Source organism: Aquarana catesbeiana, linkage group LG03, assembly GCF_042186555.1.
Source record: "Aquarana catesbeiana isolate 2022-GZ linkage group LG03, ASM4218655v1, whole genome shotgun sequence".
In the NCBI taxonomy this organism is placed as follows: Eukaryota; Metazoa; Chordata; class Amphibia; order Anura; family Ranidae; genus Aquarana; species Aquarana catesbeiana.
In genome coordinates, this window is record NC_133326.1 from 140,449,785 (window position 1) to 140,471,526 (window position 21,742).

The following is a 21,742-nucleotide window of genomic DNA, read 5'->3' on the forward strand; positions in this document are numbered from 1 at the left end:
ACACAATCTGAACCAAATAAGTTTATCTTGGTCTCATCATACCACAGGACATGGTTCCAGTAATCCATGTCCTTAGTCTGCTTGTCTTCAGCAAACTGTTTGCAGGCTTTCTTGTGCATCATCTTTAGAAGAGGCTTCCTTCTGGGACAACAGTCATGCAGACCAATTTGATGCAGTGTTCAGCATATGGTCTGAGCACTGACAGGCTGACCCCCTTTGGTTGACCATGGTGAGGCCTGTTCTGAGTGGAGCCTGTCCTGATAAACCACTGTATGGTCTTGGCCACTGTGCTGCAGCTCAGTTTCAGGGTCTTGGCAATCTTCATATAGCCCTCTGTATGTAAAGCAACAATTCTTTTTTTCAACAGTTCCTCAGAGAGTTCTTTGCCTGGAGGTGCCATGCTGAACTTCCAGTGACCAGTATGAGAGAGTGAGAGCGATAACACCAAATTTAACACACCTGCTCCTCATTCACACCTGAGACCTTGTAACACATCGGGGAGGGAAAATTACTAATTGGGCCCAATTTGGACATTTTCACTTGGGGGTGTACTTAGTTTTGTTGCCAGCGGTTTAGACATTAATGGCTGTATGTTGAGTTATTTTGAGGGGACAGCAAATTTACACTGTTATACAAGCTGTACAATCACTACTTTACATTGTAGCAAAGTGTCATTTCTCAATGTTGTCACATAAAAATATATAATAAAATATTTACAAAAATGTGAGGGGTGTACTCACTTTTGTGAGATACTGTAAGGATAGGGGTAACCGTAGAAATTTAGAGGACAGATTTAGCAGACAGTTACAGAGGATTAAGGCAAGAATAAATATCAGATAAGCAGGTGGTTACTTCAGTCTGTCTGTCAGTGGGTATAAAGCCAGCCATAAATGGATCGAAATTCATCTGGTTCAGCAGGGACTGGCCGAACTTCGATCCATATATGGGTATTGTAGTTGCAAAGAAGTCAATCTACCAATCGACTTCTGTACAACCGCCCTGTTGCAAAATTACCACTTGATCAGTGTATTCTGACAGCGAGAAAGTCCCCGCTGTCAGAATACGATCCCTTTCCCCATCCACTTTGAATGTGTGGATGGGGATATCAAGTAATTTTGTGTCCAATCAAGTTTAATTTTTTTCTTTTAGATGGAATTGTAAAAGTATAAGATTAGGATTTATCCTCTTATCTATGTTCCTAATGCAGAGGAAATCACTTTGATAAGAACACATGCAACAGTAAAATACTTGAAACACATGAAAAATGTAAAGCAGAACTCAAGCCATGATAATGTTAGGTTTTGGATGAGGTGAGAATGGACTAGAAGCTCTGTCAGTTCTATATGACTGTCTGTATTTCTGTTTGGTGATTTTTACTCATTGTTTGTAGGTAGGTGCCCAAATAATAATGTTGTTGAGTAATCAAAGGGTTAATGTTTTGTGTTATAAGGGTTAACAGTATATGCTGTAATATGTCTTTCCTCGCATGCCTCACTTCCCACATCTTTTGGGAGATGATAAATGCAGGAGGAGTTTGGGCCTTATGGTCAATCAGTCATGGGAAGTAAGCAATAAGGACCATACATGTAAAGATGTGATTGGAGTGTATCAGTGGAGTTACCTCATAGCAGAACCCTGGAATGGGTCTGAGGACTGAGTTGCTATATCTCACCTTGTGGGGAAATTGAAAGGTGTAAGCACCACAGCACAACATTTAAGAGAGGGAACTGTGAAGTGTTCTGCATTGAAATGTTGCACTGAATTAACACCTGAATTGCTGGAAATGTACAAAGAACTGTTTGTAACAAGCGCCTTTTATCAAATAAAGAAGTTACTGGTTGTGGTCTGATTCTTATGAAGAAGAGGGAGAATTTACAGTGAATGTGAATTTGGGAACAACGTTTAAACCTTCAAGTTAACCCTTTGGGTGCTGAAGGGTGAAAAGGTACAGGAAGGAGGAGCAGCCAACTTGGGAGAGGGAGCCATGGTGGCCAGTGGTGGAAGTTCTGTGGGTAGGGTGGTCTGCCATGTAATGCATCCTGCTGAGTGATTTGGCCCCTATCTTAGGGCCTGCTGCGGAATGGAACTGGTCCTAGGGTCATGGTGTGTGAGGCCTTGTGATATGTGCAGTGGCTGCACTCCTAGCCTACCGGCTGAAGCAGGAGAATCGTTGTGTGGTGAAGAGTTGGTGGACATAATCAGTGCTCAACTCTGTTGACCTCAAAAATGTCTCTGTAGTTGGTGCTGGGTCAGGTGTCACTGGCAGGTGAAAGGATGTTTTCCCGGTGAAGTAATTTGGCCTCCAGCAAAAGGGACCCTGAACCCACAAAGGAAACATTACAAATCTATCAGCATGTAGTCCCCCCATGCAAACATGTTGTGTTTCTAAATTGAGATTTCAAGAGAAATCTCTTTAAAGGATTTACCATTTCAAGAAAATTGCCTATGCAGCCAATGGGCCACAGTAGGTAAAAAGCCATTGTGCTCCACCAAAACCTGGCTGAAAAACTCAGTTCCCTGTCCTTCCTTGTTGCTTGGAAGGCTTGTCCTCAGCATCACAGGAGCGAGGATGTTCTTTCAATCAAAACCCAGCACGAGCGCGCAATGTGCCCTGTGGCTGGAGCGTCCTATCATCAAGCCGTGCCTGAGGAATATTAACTTTGGGAGTTTTTCGGTCATTCTTCTGGAAATGTGGAGGAAGGGGTAAAGAGGTGCAAAGAGCCTACAGGTATGGCAATTACATTAAAGCCTAAGTTTAGTGAAAAATGAAAAAAAAATAAAAAAATAGGACAAGGAACATTATTTACTATCAATGTCCTTTGTGTTGCAGGCTCCTGCTTTAGTTGAAATGTTCATCCTCTGATCCCCCCCGTCATCATAATTTTTCAGTGCAGTGGGGGTTATTCACTCATCAATTATGCTTTTCTGCCCGTCCCCGCCCCCCCATTCATAGAAGCTTTGATGAAAGAAGCGTGATCTATGAATGAAAGGTCCAGTTCACGTTCACTGGTGTATCTTTCACAATGTGCGTGTTAAATAGCTTAATAAAAGGATAGAATAAATAGAATATAATAGAATAAAATATAAGAAATCTACTGCTAATTCAACTCAACTCACTGTAGGTGATTAAATATGCAGGTGTTTGCATACCTAGGCATACCTAGGCCTTATTCACACAGTGCAGGGGCCATTTTTGCATTTTTCAATGCATCCACATGCAGACAGTCCATTCATGTCAATCAGGACGCAGTGGCTGCATGGACACAGCCGCTGCTCCCAACTTGACAACGGCTATGTTCGGGGTTGTGCACTCTCACGACTGTCAAATTGGGAGCAGCCGCTGTGTCCTCGCAGCCACTTTGTCCTAAAAAATGAGACTGCATGCATGGGGATGCACTGAAAACTTATGCATCCCAGTGAGGGCAAACACGACCCTCACATGAGTAAAAAAAAAAACTGTAGTACACCTATCTGAATGAGGCCTTAGGTACCATACATCTGCTCAGAAAGCCCGCAGTGAGGTAGTGCTGCTCAGTGCATAATTATTGCTTGATATAGTACAACGCTGGGTTAATTATTGCTATATCAACCGAACAATCCTTATGAAAAACAAAGAAAATTCAATAAACCCAAAATAACTCATGGAAGCAGAAAACATGTGATATAAAAATAGCCTTAAAGAAAGCATGCCCCACACACGTTCTGCAAACATTCATTAAAATGGTGTGTGACCCGTTTAGAATGATCACACTTTTATAAAGAATTACTTTCATTTATCACTGTTCCTTTCACTGACCAATTTTATCCATATTACCCCATGCTGTCTCTATACATTGGACGAAGCCTTTTTAGTTCATGCCTCATTACATTAATTAAAAAGCGTCTGAGACCCCCTCATCCTCCTAACAAGATGAGGTCCTCTGTCCTGCCTACTTCCCACATCAATCAGAATTCCTACTCTTTCCCCCATCCTCAGACCTTTCATTGCCCCCAGCTCTGTTCATTACTTCAGGATGTTTCTATTATGGGCTCTTAGACACGAAGCAGTGTGGGCTGGACTGTGTGTCTGAAAATACACCAACTTCGTATAATGGAGTACAATGTACTGATGGATATTAGACAACTAGGTCTACTTCTACCTCAGGGAGCAATACTACATAGTAACCTTATCACACTCTACTGCATTATCTGCTGGAGTTTTAGAAGAAAAGCTTGGTCTTTTCAGTTGTTTTTGGATATACATTTAAAATCAGCTTGACATAAATCACTTAGTCAATGAATAAAAAAAGTGATTAGGCCCCACCAAGAGTTAAGCAGGCCTTACACTTGTAGAAATTCATTAGAAAATTGTAATTTTCAGAACGCTTGATTATCTAAGAGTTAAAGGCGCTGATTCAACAATTGTATTCACCCACAGCGTGCAAAGAAAATCTAAGGATGGAAAATGTTTTCAAGTTTAATGGGAACAAACAAATTTCTAACTGTTGAATTCGCTCTGGGACAAAAATTTTTTTTAACCAGTCTTACCCACATGCGCTTGTCAAAGTTACTCCAAAGTAAAACATTTGTTCTTGTAAATAGTTTTTATCGCTTCGATACAAAGATTAAGATATTGACATGGCACGTGAATGAAGAGTTCACGGGGACAAATCAAGGACCAGGAATGATTATCAGGAATCAGGAATGATTATGTATGGTATAGGAGAGTATAAAAGAACAATACAAAGGTTTCTTTATTCTTTACGGTATATGCACAATTTGATTTATGAGTAGATTCTAATATACACTGAGCAAAATTATAAACACAAAATTATAAACGCAACACTTTTGTGTTTGCCCCTATTTATCATGGAATGAAAGATCTATGACTTTTTCTATGTACACAAAATGCCTGTTTCTCTCAAATATTGTTCACGAATCTTTCTAAATCTGTGTTAGTGAACACTTCTCCTTTGCCAAGATAATCCATCCACCTCACATGTGTGGCATATCAAGATGTTGATTAGACAGCATGATTATTGCACGGGTGTGCCTTAGACTGGCCACAATAAAAGGCCACTCTAAAATTTGCAGTTTTACTGTATTGGAGGGGGTCGGGGGGTCCAAAAACCAGTCAGTATCTGGTGTGACCACCATTTGCCTCACGCAGTGCAGCACATCTCCTTTGCATAGAGTTGATCAGGTTGTTGATTGTGGTCTGTGGAATGTTGGTCCATTCCTCTTCAATGGCTGTGCATAGTTGCTGGATATTAGAAGGAACTGGAACACGCTGTCGTATATGCCAATCCAGAGCATCCCAAACATGCTCAGTGGGTGACATGTCCACTGAGAATGTTGGCCATGCAAGAACTGGGATATTTTCAACTTCCAGGAATTGTGTACAGATCCTTGCAATATGGGGCCATGCATTATCATGCTGCAACATGAGGCGATGGCCGTGGATGAATGGCACAACAATGGGCCTCAGGATCTCATCACGGTATCTCTGTGCATTCCAAATGGAATCAATAAAATACACCTGTGTTCGTTGTCCATAGCATACGCCTGTCCATAACATAATCCCACTGCCACCATGGGCAACTCGATCCACAACGTTGACATCAGCAAACCGCTCACCCACATGTCTGCCATCTCCCCTGTAGTGAAGACCAGGATTCATCCGTGAAAAGAACACCTCTCCAAAATGCCAGATGCCATCAAATGTGAGCATTTGCCCACTCAGGTCAGTTATGATGACGAACTGCAGTCGGATCGAGACCCTGGTGAGGATGACGAGCATGCAGATGAGCTTCCCTGAGACGGTTTCTGACAGTTTGTGCAGAAATTCTTTGGTTATGCAAACTGATTGTTGCAGCAGCTGTCCAGGTGGTGGGTCTCAGACGATCTTGGAGGTGAAGATGCTGGATGTGGAGGTCCTGGGCTGGTGTGGTTACACATGGTCTGCGGTTGTGAGGCCGGTTGGATGTACTGCCAAATTCACTGAGCTCTGGTGGACATTCCTGCAGTCAGCATGCCAATTGCACGCTCCCTCAAAACTTGCGACATCTGTGGCATTGTGCTGTGTGATAAAACTGCACATTTTAGAGTGGCCTTTTATTGTGGCCAACCTAAGGCACACCTGTGCTATAGACATGCTGTCTAATCAGCATCTTGATATGCTACACCTGTGAGGTGGATGGATTATCTTGACAAAAGAGAACTGCTCACTAACACTGATTTAGACAGACTTGTGAACAATATTTGAGAGAAATAGGCCTTTTGTGTACATAGAAAAAGTCATAGATCTTTGAGTTCAGCTCATGATAAATAGGGGCAAACACAAAAGTGTTGCGTTTATAATTTTGCTCAATATATATATATATATATATATATATATATATATATATATATATATATATATATATATATATATATATATATATATATATACACTGTATATTATATCCATTACAACCCCATTGGCTGATGAATATATAAAGAGAGAAATTTATCAAGACTGGAGCACTGGAGCAGAATGAATTTGGAGCAGCTGTGCAAAGTAATCAATCTTCAGCTTGTTCAGTTAACGTGACACATATCTTTATTCTCCATAATAATCCATACACATCCACTCTCAAAATTTCTCCTTTTATTCCTTACTTCCAGTGCCTATTAGTTGTGGTCATGTGCAAAATCCCATAGTCCCCAGTTCCTAGTCCTTATCGGGAGTGAGCAAGAGGGGGTGGATACATTCCTACATATAGTGGGACCATGGGGAATGAACGTGGCTACCCTCTAACAGGACGTCTCAGATCACAGTAACAAGAAAATAAAAAATTGCAAGAGGCTGAGAGCAATAGAAGGGACGTTTGAGTTAAGAATTTGTTTTTGAATAACCTTTTTTAATAGCTTTAGTGTCACCTTAACCTTTGAAAATTAAAGATAGACGCTGATCAGCTGCCATGGATAGCTGCAGATTGTGGTTCCTCCAGTTGTAATAGTTTCCCCTCAATGTATATAAAATATACTTCTAAATAGGCAATACGTATACAGTACATATAGATAAGGAAACCAGTTTAATACACTTGGGAGTCCATTTAGGTATCAACATTTGTAAGGGCTTTCAAAAAATGTAATGGACTCAATAAAGGTATCAGGCTAACAATTTTTCAGAATTTCGCAAGAACATTCATACCGAATTCTAACCATTGACTTACTGCCAGTGGTGTAGCGTGGGAGGGAGCACAGGGAAACATCTTTAGGGATGTAGAATCATACCTCTAATCGCCCCAAGACCGTCCTGGGATTTCAACAAAATCCTGAGTCCCACAGCCAGCCCAGTGCAGAAACAAGTTTCTACACTTGGCTGCACAGATTCACCCGGCAAAGGCATGCTAGCACCGCACACCCAGGGCACCCATCCCGCATATCCTGCAAGGTGCCCTGAGTCACTAGCACCACGATTCCCCCACTGCAGCAGCTTGCATTTCTCCCCCTCCAGTTGCCTGTAACAACAATACACATCAAAGCTGTCATGGGAAAAGGGTGGTGGTGGTGGAGGGCAGGGAGCGAGGGGGGGAGGTCAGGTAACAAAGGAATTTTGAAGAGGAGAAGATGTGTGCCAGAAAGGGGAGGAATGATTAAATAGGGGAGGATTTGTGCTGGGGGGGGGGAATGGAGAGGGGGGATGTGTGCCAGAAGGGGGATTGGAGGGGTAGGATTTGTGCTAGACGTGGGAAGGGGGGAATTGGAGGGACATGATTTGGGCTAGAAGGGGGAATTGGAAGGGGAGTATTTGTGCTAGAAGGGGGAGAGGATTTTTGCTGGGAGGGGTGATATGTGCTAATTTGGGAGGGTAGGTTGCAGATTTTTGTGCTGGAAAGGGAAGAGGATTTGGGGGTAGGGTAAGACACAGATTTTTCCTACTATCAAAGACTCCACCACGGTGGAGAATATGCCCTCTTCTTTCATTTACTAGTCTTAGCTGACTTTTGTGATATGACTTTAACACATAGGGGTGGATTTATTAAGCGCAAATAGACTGGGCACTTTGCAAGTGCAGTTGAACGCATTTTTCCCAGAGCTTAGTAAATGTGATAAAGCTCTGCTGATTTCCATCATCCAGTCATGTGCAAGCAAAAATGCTATTTTTTATTTTCCTTGCACTTAATTGGATATTCTTAACAACGTGAAGATTTACCTCATTTACAAAGCTCTAGGGAAAAAAAGGACAACTGTACTTGCAATGTACACAGTCTATTTGCCTTTATTGAATCAACCCCTGCAATATTATTTTATCTTCTCAGTTGCTATAAATTCCTTCTTTCTGTGTTCAGTTTGTAAATATGTACATACATGTGGGCAATTATTTTTTCTCATTGCAAATTCTGATTCCTGCTTTGTGCTTCACAGTGGTACAATCTTTTCTGTTCCCCCTTACAAAGCGAATCAGCTGGTTCGCTAAATAAACAAATGCACTCCCCGAGGCTTATGTATCAAACTTGGGTCTAATCTACAAATCTCTATATTATAATAATTTAAATATGGATTAGCAAGCATGTAAACCTCTGAAAAGTTGCAACTAAAATTACTTTAGGGTAACCTGTAATAAAAACACACATTATGCCTTCAATAAAATTATACTATACTTTCCCTTTATGATCTATGTCGGCTTGAATTGTGAGATAGATGACAGCCATGCATGGAAAGATGATTGCTCTATTTTAGTGAAATATCCAGAAACTGGACTTTTTCTGGACAGTACCTGCAGCTGCTGCAAGTTGTAACTGTAGTTCAGGAATTCTTCTTCTAAAAGCAATTTTTAAAGTAGTTTTTACTTACATATCAGATCTTGCTAGACTATTATTCTGACCAATGTTACCATGTTTCATTAATTGGTTGCCATGAGCTGGGCAAGAAAGCATGGTGCAGTATGCAGTGATCCATAAAATCTAGTTGTTTATAACTCTTATTGATTTCATAGTTTCATAGTTAGTCAGGTTGAAAAAAGACACAAGTCCATCCAGTTCAACCATAAAATAAATAAATAAAATAAAAAATATCGTACTATCCAATATACCCAATTCTATACCTACAGTTGATCCAGAGGAAGGCAAAAAACCCCAGCAGAGCATGCTCCGATTTGCTACAGCAGGGGAAAAAATTCCTTCCTGATCCCCCAAGAGGATTTTCTCTGGATCAACTTTACCTATAAATGTTAGTACCCAGTTATATTATGTACATTTAGGAAAGTATCCAGGCCTTTCTTAAAGCAATCTACTGAGCTGGCCAGAATCACCTCTGGCGGGAGTCTATTCCACGTTTTCACAGCTCTTACTGTGAACAAACCTTTCCGTATTTGGAGATGAAATCTCTTTTCCTCTAGATGTAAAGAGTGCCCCCGTGTCCTTTGTGTTGACCGTAAAGAGAATAACTCAACACCAAGTTCAATATATGGACCCCTTATATATTTGAACATGTTGATCATATCCCCCCTTATTCTCCTCTTCTCAAGAGTGAATAAAATCAGTTCCTCTAATCTTTCCTCATAGCTGAGCTCCTCCATGCCTCTTATCAGTATGGTTGCCCTTCTCTGCACTTTCTCCAGTTCCCTGATATCCTTTTTGTGAGTTGGTGCCCAAAACTGAACTGCATATTTTAGATGAGGTCTTACTAATGATTTGTACAGGGGCAAAATTATATCTCTCTCTCTGTAGTCCATGCCTCTCTTAATACAAGAAAGGACTGTGCTTGCTTTGGAAACTGCAGCTTGGCATTGCATGTTATTATTGAGCTTATGGTCTGCCAAAACCCCCAGATCCTTCTCCATTACGGATTCCCCCAGTTGTACTCCCCCTAGTATGTATGATGCATGCATATTCTTAGCCCCCAAGTGCATAACTTTACATTTCTCAACATTAAACCTCATCTGCCACATAGTCGCCCAATTAGACAGTGCATTGAGGTCGGTGTCAGGTCACCTGAGACCAGGTGACAGATGCACTCTGTAGGAGTCGGAAGTGCATCGCTAAGGTAGTGGACCCTAGGACTGACTGCTGTGGATTGAACTCTGGGAGATTCAGGAAGCAGGTCTACTGGATCATTAACACAGATTCCACTGGGAGCTAGAGCATAGATTCCCCAGGACGTGGAGTCTAAGAGCCAGCAGGTGTTCACTAGAGCCTCTAGTGGTGAGTCTGGCTCCAGGTCGCGGCCCCCAGGGTCTCACAGCTCACGCTCACGGTAGACTACAGGAGAAGAGGAAGGAGGCATCAGGCTGGAACAAGGAAAGTAAGGGATAAACCAAATGTCAGGGCGACTAGCAGACAAGGATAAACATAACACGCCAAAGGTCAGGGTCACAAGCAGACAGGGAAAGTCGAGAACAGGACAAAGTCGGTAACTGGAATCAGACGTAGGAAACACCGCAAGTACACACGAAAGCTAACACACAATGGTTGATCAGCACCGCTGGCTTGCAGTGCACAGGTTAATATAGGGTTCAATGATAGGGCCTGGGGTGGGGCCATGCTTAGAGGAGAGGTTATAAAACCAGCCAGGTGTGAGAGGCCGGTCTCTTAGTCTGAACACATGAGGAGAAGGTAAGCTGACAGATAAAGATTACTGCATAACCATGACAGTAACCCCCCTCTTATGAGGCCTCCCCCACATGGGCCCAGGCTTAAAGGGAAACTCCAGATGAAACCTCCTCAACAGATGTGGCGCAAAGATCTCAGATGCAGTGATCCAAGACCTCTCCTCAGGACCAAACCCTTCCCAATGTACGAGGTACTGAAGAATACCTCTACGGTGCCGGGAATCCAAAACTTGACTAACCTCGTACTTATTATCCTCAGAGACCGAAATTGAGGTAGGGAGAGGACTTATTGAGGGCTAAAGGCTTCTTAGGAATGGGTAAGGGCATAAGAAGACCATCAGAGTCTGAGCAGGGTCCCCCAGACCCTTAAAGATGAGCTGGACATCCAGCACAGAATCATCAGACTGGGCAGAAGTCAGTGGATCCCCGAGACCAGGTTGGTTAGAAAGTGATGTGTCACAGAAGTCAAGCTGGATAGCTGAAACACAAGCAGAATGCAGAGAGCCCAGAAAGAAAGTTTGAAAACCCCACCTGTCCGAATGAGGCAGTTTATCCAAAGGATGGATTGAGCCTCTTAGACAAGTTTGAATGGACGTAGTAGTAGTAGGGTGAGGCCAGGTTACAGAAAGTCCTGAATAAGAAGAAGCAGGAAGCTCACTGGGCATAGGCTGAACTGGTGCAGAGGCCGACCACCAGAATCGCATCACAGGGCATAGCGACCGTGGAACCGGTGGACGAGTCAGCCTGGGTGTGCGTCCAAGGGGGTCCAGGGACAGTCAAAGGTAAATGGCCATGCAAACTGGAGTGAATGATCGACTCAAGTTCACAGGTGGGTTCCTCATCCAGAGTGCCACACGACCCAGAGAGTGCCTCAGCCCGACTATTGCAGGAGACATTCCAGAAATCGCTATATGCAGCGGGAAAAGCAGAAGATACTGGGATGGTGGCAACAGGAAGTTTCTCTTTTAGGGTAACCTTGAGTAGGCAGGAGGAGGAACAGGAGGAACCCCAAGTCAAGATCTGTCCAGCAGTCCAGTCAACGTGTGGAGAATGGAGCCGTAACCATGGAAGACCTAATATGATAGGAGATGAAGCCTTAGGTAAGACAAGGAAGGATATCCACTGCTGGTGGAGTGTCCCTAACGACATCTTAACAGGGATGGTCTGGAAGCGGATAGGGCCCCCTGGGAGAACAGTGCCATCAATCGCCAAGACCACCAATGGCGTTGTAAGGGGCAAAAGGGTAAGTCTGATGGAAGACGCAGTTCCCCAGTCTGTGAAATTGCCAGCGGTTCCGGAATCCAGATATGCCGAGACCGAACGAGGGGAAGCGCCAACATGAAGGAACACAGAAAGGAGAAGACAAGAAGGTGAAGGTGATATTTCAGGGTCCACTACTCCACCTTCCAGATGTATTAGCCCTGAGCATTTTTCCAGACGAAGAGAACAAGTATCACAAAAATGACCTTTGACGCCACAGTAGAGGCACAGGCCCAGAGTTCTGCGCCTAGTGCGTTCTTCGGGAGATAACTTGGTCCGGCCCAACTGCATAGGTTCCTCAGCCGGCAGGAGGTGCTCCTCGGAATGAAGAGAAGGGACATGGAGCTCAGGCTGCCTAAAGAATGGGGAGTGCTGGCATCTTTTTTCCAGGGCCCTCTCATTAAAGCGAATATCGATCTGGTTACACAAGGTGATGACACCATCCAGATCAGCAGGGAGAGATCTTCATCCTTCACTCTATCAGAGAGGCCATGTAAAAAGGTTGCAACTAGGGCCTCATTATTCCAACTCAGCTCAGCAGTCAAAGTACGAAAATGTAGAGCGTACTGTCCCACAGAAGCGGACTCTTGACGTAGACGTAAAAGGGCGCTGGCCGCTGAGGAGACACGACCCGGTTCCTCGAAGATATCCCGAAAAAGTTTCAAGAAATCAGACAGGCTAGAAACCACTAGATCATTAAGTTCCCACAGAGGGGCAGCCCAGGCTAATGCCTCGCCGGACAGGAGGGATACAATATAGGCTACCTTTGCCCGATCGGACAGGAAGTTTTGGGGCTGAAGCTCAAAATGAATTGTGCACTGGCTAAGGAACCCCCTGCAGGCCTTGGAGTCCCCAGAGAAATGGGCCGGAGCTGGCAGATGTAATGAATGTGTGGCTGTGACTGGTGCGATAGGTGCAGCAGCAGATAGCGGTTGAGGTTGTTGAACCGGGGGTCCTAATGAGGCCTGAACCTGTTCAAAACGGTATGCCAAATCCTGAAGGAATTGCCTGGGTCTGATGTGATTCCTGGGTCTCAAGACTGCGAACTAAGCCCTGCAACGGATCATCTGGGGATAGCGGCACATCAGCCAGGTCCATGGCTGATCAAACTGTCAGGTCGCCTGAGACCAGGTGACAGATGCACTCTGTAGGAGTCGGAAGTGCACCGCTAAGGTAGTGGACCCTAGGACTGACTGCTGCGGATTGAACCCTGGGAGGTTCAGGAAGCAGGTCTACTGGATCACTAACACAGATTCCACTGGGAGCTAGAGCATAGATTCCCCAGGGCGTGGAGTCTAAGAGCCAGCAGGTGTTCACCAGAGCCTCTAGTGGTGAGGATGGACTGCGCTGCAGTCTGGCTCCAGATCGCGGCCCCAGGGTCTCACAGCTCACGGTAGACTACAGAAGAAGAGGAAGGAGGCAGCAAGTGGAACAACAAGGAAAGTAAGGCAAAAGCCAAATGTCAGGGCAACTAGCAGACAAGGATAAACATAACACGCCAAAGGTCAGGGTCACAAGCAGACAGAGAAAGTCGAGAACAGGGCACAGTCAGTAACTGGAATCAGACGTAGGAAACACAGCAAGTAGGGCGGCACAGTGGTGTAGTGAGTAGCACTCTCACCTAGCAGTAAAAAGGGTCGCTGGTTCGTATCCCATTCACGACACTACCTGCCTGTAACAGACTTTCACTCTCCAGTTTTAGTAAATCAACCACAGTGTGTCTAGTTGCCTATTTGAAACACTCTACATGTAATGGTTAGGTGAGAGCAGAGGTAATAGTGTTGGGTGTGGCAGCAGATTGGGCAACGGGGGATTTAATTGCTTCATAAGTATTCCTGTTACCCTCTGTGTATTGTGTCTTATTAAATAATTTTCCTATATATTAAATATTTACCAAATTATTATTACTATCATAAAAAAATTCATTATTGCTTAAAGCAGGGTTCCACCCATTTTTTAGTTTTTTAGACTTTTAATAAACAGACACTCACCTGTCCCACAGTTCAGCAATGCAGCCGCCTGGAGCTTTGCTCCTCTCCCCCTTCTCTCCTCGGCGCCGTCATAGCAACTGTGGGCACCCGGCTGTGACAGCTTACAGCTTCACGGCCTGGCGTGCACTGCGCATGCGCGAGTCGCGCTGTGCTCTGCTATTGGCCAGCCAATCTTCTGGGACCTGTGTTGTGTCCCAGAAGATCGCTGACAGGGAGGGGCCGCCTAGGGTGAGAGGAGGAGTCGCCTAGGCGGCCAAAAAGAGGAAGGAGGAAGTGGGACAGGATGTCCCACTAAAAAGAGGGTACACACTCCCTCCGCCCCCCCCCCCCCCCCAAAAAAAAAATGACATGCGAAATGTGGCATGTCAGGGGGCGAGGAGTGCTTAAAGCGGAAGTTCCACTTTTGGGTGGAACTCTGCTTTAAGCCATGTGCCATTTGATGATCACACTGATGCTCATTTCGCTTAAAACTATAGGGCTGATTTACTAAAGTAGTTAAGAATCTTCACAAATAAATAATGTAAATATTCCCACCTTTTATTAAAGTAGAATTGCAGGCTAAACCTAACACCTATGGTGACTAACCTGTGGAAGAAAGATTTATATACTTACCTATTTTCATTCTGCTCCAGTCCAGTCACGTGATCCACCTCTCCTGTGTCAGTCAGCAGTGGCTGCAGGGGAGAGGAGGGAGTGGCAACAATCAATGGGCCATCGAAGCCTTTATGTGACATCACCACTCCAGGCTTTACCAGCCGATGTTGAGCACTTTCTCCTCTCCCCTGTAGCTGACCCAGGATCATGTGACCGGGCCAGAGCAGGCTGAAAATAGGTAAGTATATACATTTTTCATACACAGGTTAGTCAGCATTTTTTGGACTAGTTAGATTTAGCTTGGAATTCTACTTTAAATCATGTGAAAAACAAATACATGTTCACTTCATCCACTTCATTACCAGCTTACATTTCAAAATAGCGTTATTGGTGTTCTTGAGTGCTGTTTACAAATGGCACTGTGTTTACACTGTGTGCGTACAGCTCATAGGCAAAGTGCATAGAGCCAGAGTGTCTATGTTCCTTGTACTCACTGTGATGGCCAATCTCCATATTTTAACCACCTCAATACCAGTATGTTCCTTTATTTCCAAAAAACAGGACAAAAAAATGAGATGCAGAAACAAAACTAAAATAGTACCACTGAAATGGCCTAGAATATTGCTCCAACCGGTTCCTACTACTTCCAGGTGCTGGTCAGGCTGTACACAGGCTCACCAGGCTAATTCAGACTACAACAAAATTGTGTCAACCGGCACACTGTCCATGCACGCTACCAGTCATATCTATATTAAAATGGCTTCAGCTTGGTCTCCTACCCATCGAAGAACCCCTCTAATGCAGGGCTAATTCATAGAGGTCAACTTAGGTCAATGAGATCACCATGAGGTATTTACAAAAAGAGGTTGTTTTGGGGGTGTTTGTACTGTTGTTGCATTTATACTTGATTTGTTCTATAACAGAAAAAAGAGAAAATGTTTGTTATTCTAAATGTTTTGTTTTCATATAGTAAAAAATAAAAAAAAAAAAACAATGTTTTTTAAATACCACCAAGCGAAAGATCCATCTGTCTCAAAAACAAATGATATAACATTGATTTGGGTAAAGTGTTGCATGGCCAAGTAATAATCAAATTATCACAGTCCCGAAAACTAAAAAGTAAAGTAATGCATAGCCCCCAGCTGTCCCTGATTTCGAGGGACTGTCCCTGATTTGGAGCAATGTCCCTCTGCTCCTCTTTCCTCCTCATTTGTCCCTAATTTTGGTCTGATCTATATAGATGTATATAAAATGCACTTTTTATCTATCATAAAGTGTTTCCCAGTGCTAAACCTTTCATCTGATTTTTAAATTGCTGCTTTTGTAAATTCCAAAAGCCAAAATAAAGGAATAATAGTGGTAAAAAAAGCACTTGTGGGTTTAACTAATCTTGTTTTTTGTGTACAATGCTCATTTAAGGGGGCATGGCAAGGGGTGTGGTAATAAGGGGGTATTATAGGCTGGTATTTAAGCGGTTAAATGCTCAACCATGTGCAAATGAAATACAGAAACTGGAATTTGGCTTTCACAAGATTGAATAATTGAAGTCAATAGTGACAGATTTTATTGTGTGAAGATTCTCAATGATTTAATTAGCCTCTACATACAGTAAAATAAAAAATATGCCAAGAGAGGAATACAACAGCCACATTACAGGTTTATATGATTGAATCAGAATAAGGGATTTATGGCCTTTAGCATGAATCTTAATGCTCCTTTAAGAAATAAATAGGTAACCGGTCACAAAAACTGGCATATCATAATATAGTAAATCTGCATGAACCTCCGCCGGCCTATGTGTGAATTAAACATAGCCCCCCCCCCCCCCTTCCTTGGCTAATGTGCTTCACTCTGTGTCCTGCCTTCCCGCAAAAACAAAGCTGTACAGTGAGTTCAGTGTTTCCCCCTCGCTCACAGTAATCTGTATTGTCCCTCTGGAGGTATCAGCCCTGCTGGGGACTGGAGAGAGGTTATAGGGGTGTGAGGAGCTTGGGCAGACTTCATAATGAAATGGAAACCCCTACAGGGTCCAAAACACAAATCTCTCTACTTAAACAAACAAGGGCTTTGATTACTCCATGCACACAGACAGTATGTATATGAAAGCAATGTTTCCTGTGCAGACAAAAACAAATTGTGGATGGTCAGCGGATAACATGCACGTGTACAAAAGCACAATTTACTAATACTACAGCAGACAGAATCAGGAGCAGATGTGCATAGAAACCAATCAGCTTCTAGCTTTAGCTGGTTCAGTTAGTCAAACTAAACCTTCCTTTACCTTAGATTCAACGAAGCTGCCGTCTTAGTCTATGTTTGATCTGCAATTGCCATAGTGCAATACATGCAATTGGTTATGACACCAGCCGTCTGATGGCTTGACAATTCTGTTGAGAGCTATCATAAGCACACTAGTATCTATAAGGCTCCATTCACACTTGTAGGACTCCAAAGTCGTGTGACTTTGGAGTGCAACTTTAGATGGGTGCAACTTGGATGCGACTTTGGCTTTGACCAATGATAGTGGACAACTGTTTGTCACCTTGGATAGAATCCTTGAGCTCAGACATACTGAGTTCTCATTTTTGAAAAGTTAGGGTTTACGAGTGAGACTCGGAGTTGGTGTAGTTGGTTACGGCTTGGCTGTTATGTTATGTTATGTTGTGGCTGATGGTCGAGAGGGGGCTTCCCAGAGTTTTGTGTAGGTTTGTGTAGGTTTTGTTCATGTCTGTATATTTGGTGTTTTTTTTTTTCCTTTCTCCTTCTCTTTCTGTTTTTCATTTTCTGTTTCCTCTTTTTAACTTCTCTTTTCTGTCCTTATGGGACAGACATCTGATCCCACAAGCACAAAATAGGCATTTTTATTTTTACCTAATCTTTCATAATGACAAATTATATGGTTTTGGTTCTTTTCTTAGCTTTTATGAACTGTTATAGAGGAAAATTTGGAACTATGTACTAACAATTATAATATAATAGGTTTATGTGAATTAACTTTTTATGGCTGTGAGTGGAACTTGTGTAAATATAAAATGCACAATAAAAATGTGATCAATCAAAAAATGGACAACTGTTGCACAACTGTCACGTGTATAACATTCAGGTGCAATTTTCATGCAACTTTTGAAGGTTTACATTGCAGTGTATGTCACTCAAGTCGCAATGAAAGTTGGACCAAAGTAGTGCAGGAACCTTTTTAAAGTCACACATATTTGAAGAGTTGTCATTGCAAACCATGGGGAGTGACTTGTCATGTGACTTTAGTGTCCAAAGTCACATGATAAGTGTGAATGGAGCCTAACAGTTATCAGTGAAGGCATGCCTTGAAAGTAAAGTCATGTTCACATCGATGTGTTGTGGTTTCGGTGCAGCGCAATTGTATGCACGTTTTACATGTGGTTTTGGGTGCTATCCCATAGACATCAGCGCTTTCTGAAAGCGCATCAAAGATGTAGTATGCAGGACTTCAAAGCACTTTCATAAAAATGCAGGGTCTAATAGAAGTCAATGAGATTGCACCCAAAAACATGCATACAATCATGCTGCGCCCAAACTGCAGTGCAATGGTGTGAGCCCAGCCTAACTGCTTGGGCAAATTGTTAAATTGTTGGATATAGTTTCATCTTTAGAGCATGTTACATGTTCCACCTGAATTTAGGGTGGAACATGTAACATATTCCAGCTCCTGCCCCCTCTCCCCCTGTGACAGGGGCGGGGGGGTCTTCTCCCTGCACTCGCTGTTACTTTTTAAAAACAGCAGGGCAGTGCGGGGCTCTGCCCATACAGCCATGTAAGGAAAAGAGGGATTGTCCCAGCAGGAGTGAAAGAGAGAGATCACAACAACTTCTATCCCTGTCTGACTTGAATTTGACTGAGTACGTGTCCATAGACAAAAAAGAGGGTGCCCTGGGTCTGGTAAAAGACTAAAATCATATAAATGAATCCTTTGTCTGCTGGGAACTGTTGGGCTATCTTCAAGGGCCCCAGCTTTGTTGGCTAACGGTTTTTTTTTTCTTTTTCATCATTCACTGGCCAGTGTGACAAAAGAATACTGTTATAGCAAGTTAGGACCATCTTTATATACTGTCCCTAGGTAAATGCAGTTCAGTTCTGTTAATTATTGTTATACTGAATCCTGCAAGTGTTTAACCACTCTAAGCTCTGAAAGGTTTTACCCCCTTCATGACCAGGCCAATTTTTGCTATTCAGCACTATGTGCTATTCAGATGTACCGGCCTCCTTCATTTCTTGAGACCCTTAAAATGCCAGGACAGTACAAATTCCCCCCAAATAACCCCTTTTTTTGGAAAGCAGACAGTCTAAAGTATTTGGTAAAAGGTATGGCAAGTTTTTTGAAGTTGCAATGTTTTGCAAAATAAAGAAATTACATTTTGTTTTCACATTTTTTTACATACTGTCACCAGTGCAGTACAACATCATCATATGACTGGTGTGGCAGAGATCAGGGATATAGACTGGTGATAGTATGTTAAACATATTAATAATAATAATAATAATAATAATAATTTATATTCAATTTTTAAACATTTTTTCAACATTTTCTTTTTCTGTATTTTTTTTTACATTTTTTTTCACATAATTTCATCCATAGTAACACTGTACTACTTTTAGTGGGTTGATCTGGATTTTTTTTTTTTTTTTACATTTCATTGATGATCATTGTAACAGCAATGTTTTGAGCAGTCATGAATCGGTTACATTCATAACAGCTGTGAGTGCTAGTGATCTGTGATCAGCTAATCAAATGGTACAATAAATTAATTCATGGTACATGGTAAATTTATTTGTAACAGCTTTGTTGGCATTGTAATCATGTGATCACTATGCAATCACATGATTCCCGGCTGCCAAAAGAAGCTGAGTACCGGGATCCACAATCCGCTGTGTCCATCGGAACAGGCTGCATTGCACGTATGTGATCCAGCCTGCCTATGCCGGTTGCCCAGAGTAAATGTACTGTGGGCGGTCAGCAAGTGGTTAACCATATCTCTCGGAGTAACATTATTGTCTTATTGTTTGTATAAGTACATTTGTTAATCCTTTCTTCTTTTAGGCTTTGCTTGGCCTAATAAATTCTTTGAAATACCTCAAAGTGTGTTGGTAAGTGCTGGGTGAGCGATGTGTGTCATCTTCAGGTGTGCAGAGAAATCTCAAAACAATTCAGTGGCTCCTCTGGGGGTAGCACTACACATTTCTAACTTGTCTTGTGTTTCTGTTCCCTCAGATTCTCTCCCTCTTCCTTTCTCCTTACCGGAAGAACGACACATGGAGAATGACGATATACAGAGACAGCCAAGAGCTCCAGATCTCTCTGACACTCGCAACTACCAGCAGCAACAGAGTGAAGCCCCTTCTCCTCCCCTCACTCAGGAAGAACGGATTCGGAGGTTGGAGGACATTGTGCAGGGACTGACAACCATGTTGGATATGGTAAAAGTTCAGGTCAGCAGAGCCACATTTAAAGGAAAACAAATGTGTTTTTAATAAGTCCATATTCTCGGTTACTTTGCTAACTGTAAAGTATATGTAAGCCCTCACCTTGTTAAACAAAGCAATTCAGTTTAAAATAGAAATGAAAGTCAAAACATTTGTGTATAGATATAAAAAAACACAGAGGTTACAGTGTATCATTACCGCTTACTGACTGGTTGCTAGAGGTTACAGCACACATTACAGCTCACTAATTAGTTGCTAGATGTTACAGCACACGATTTCTGCTTGTTGATTGGTTGCTAGAGATTACTGTACAGTAATACTGCTCACTGATTGGTTGCTAAAGGTTACAGCACATCATCTCCTTACTGCAGGGGGGCGTGATCTACATATGAATGCCGCCTTTATTTACATACCTATGCCGCTGGATGGAGCTATTTACATATGGATGCTGGTTATTTACATGTAAACACAGGGTCTGCAGGTGAGTCATCTGTACACAACAATAGGGCAGAGCTGGGCAGCATTAGTAGCAGCACTTCACACTAAGATATCAGGACACAGCAAGGGACTAAAATTTCAAGGGACAAGGGAATTTAAACTGGGATAGTTGGCAAGTATGAGGCAGCTGCTTTGGGCCCCACAACAATGACAGGGCCCAGGGCAGCTGCCCCTTTTGCCCTGCCTTAAAGACGGCCCTGGGATGTCAGGACAAGTCTGATCATTGGAGGAGAGCAGACTGAGTTCTTAGCATTGACCAAGCTACTCACATGCCTAGTGTGGGTCAGGTTTTAAAAGGAAAGCAGAGTAAATGGCAGGGACACCAGAGATCTCACACAAGGGAAGCAATAGAAAGAGAACAGGATACTTTCTCATACAAGTAAATGGTACAGCAGGCACATATCAGGAATATGAAATCTTGGGTTTACCTATTTTTTAACATGGAGGTCATTTTTTTAGGTGTTGCTTACTGTTTTACTTGATCATAGCACCATAAAGACCGTAAAATGTATTCCCTACCTATTTACCTAAAAGAAACTTTGAGATTTTTATGAACCAAAAACCTTTTGAGTTTATAATTTGTTCTCCACTGGAACTAATTACAAATCTGTTCTCCAAGCTTGCAGATGCCAGACAATGGCTGATGAATCTCAAAATAGTTTCTGTGATTGATACATTCCAGGGAAGTTTGGAGGAATGTGCTGATATTTTTAATTTAATTGGCAATGTGAGATAACATTGTTAAATTATGTGTCACTGCTGTCGTTAAGGTAGTATTTCACGTATCGTATTAAGTGTAATGCTGTTTGTTTAAATTAGCAGAAAACCAAGTGGAATTTTTTGTAGATCAATTTTATATTCCCGTGATTGTTCTTCAGATATTTTCTAAATCCCTAAAACATCAGAGTGACCAGTCTATGCAAGCATGTTTGGCATGTATAACAGCTGGAATATGTGGCAAAAAATGCATAGGAATAAGCAGAGTGGGTCTATAAAAGACAGATGCAGAATTGCAGTACAACTAAAGGCATCTGTGTCTCACTGGGGAAATTTTCCTTCACTTTCTGTCCCATAGCCAAGACAGGAAGTGAGAGGTAAGCCCTCCAAAGTGAGTGAATCCCTGGTAGTGACCAGGCTTGTCTAAATTCCCATCGCAAAAGTTCCTGGAAACAGGGCTCATCAGTAGTGGGTGCTGTAGGGACCACCAGCTGGCTACTGGAAGCATCACAGATAAATGCACACATTCCCCAGCACACCAAAGATCCTCAAATATCATCCAAAGGCTTTTATTGCAGAAAGATCATATCATAAGAACAAGTGCAAAGTTTTGGAGCTGCGCAGGTCTCCATTGTCATCACATGCCTGA

The 21,742-nt window shown here is 42.7% G+C and overlaps 1 protein-coding gene across 1 annotated transcript in view; it reads left to right on the forward strand.

The window, feature by feature from the left end:
• The window catches only part of KCP (kielin cysteine rich BMP regulator), a 158,048-nt gene that overhangs the window by 24,363 nt on the left and 111,943 nt on the right, over positions 1-21,742 (forward strand). The window contains exon 4 of the mRNA XM_073619328.1: positions 19,667-19,884. Within this exon, the coding sequence (XP_073475429.1) occupies positions 19,667-19,884 (218 nt within the window). The remainder of the gene's footprint in view (positions 1-19,666; positions 19,885-21,742) is intronic.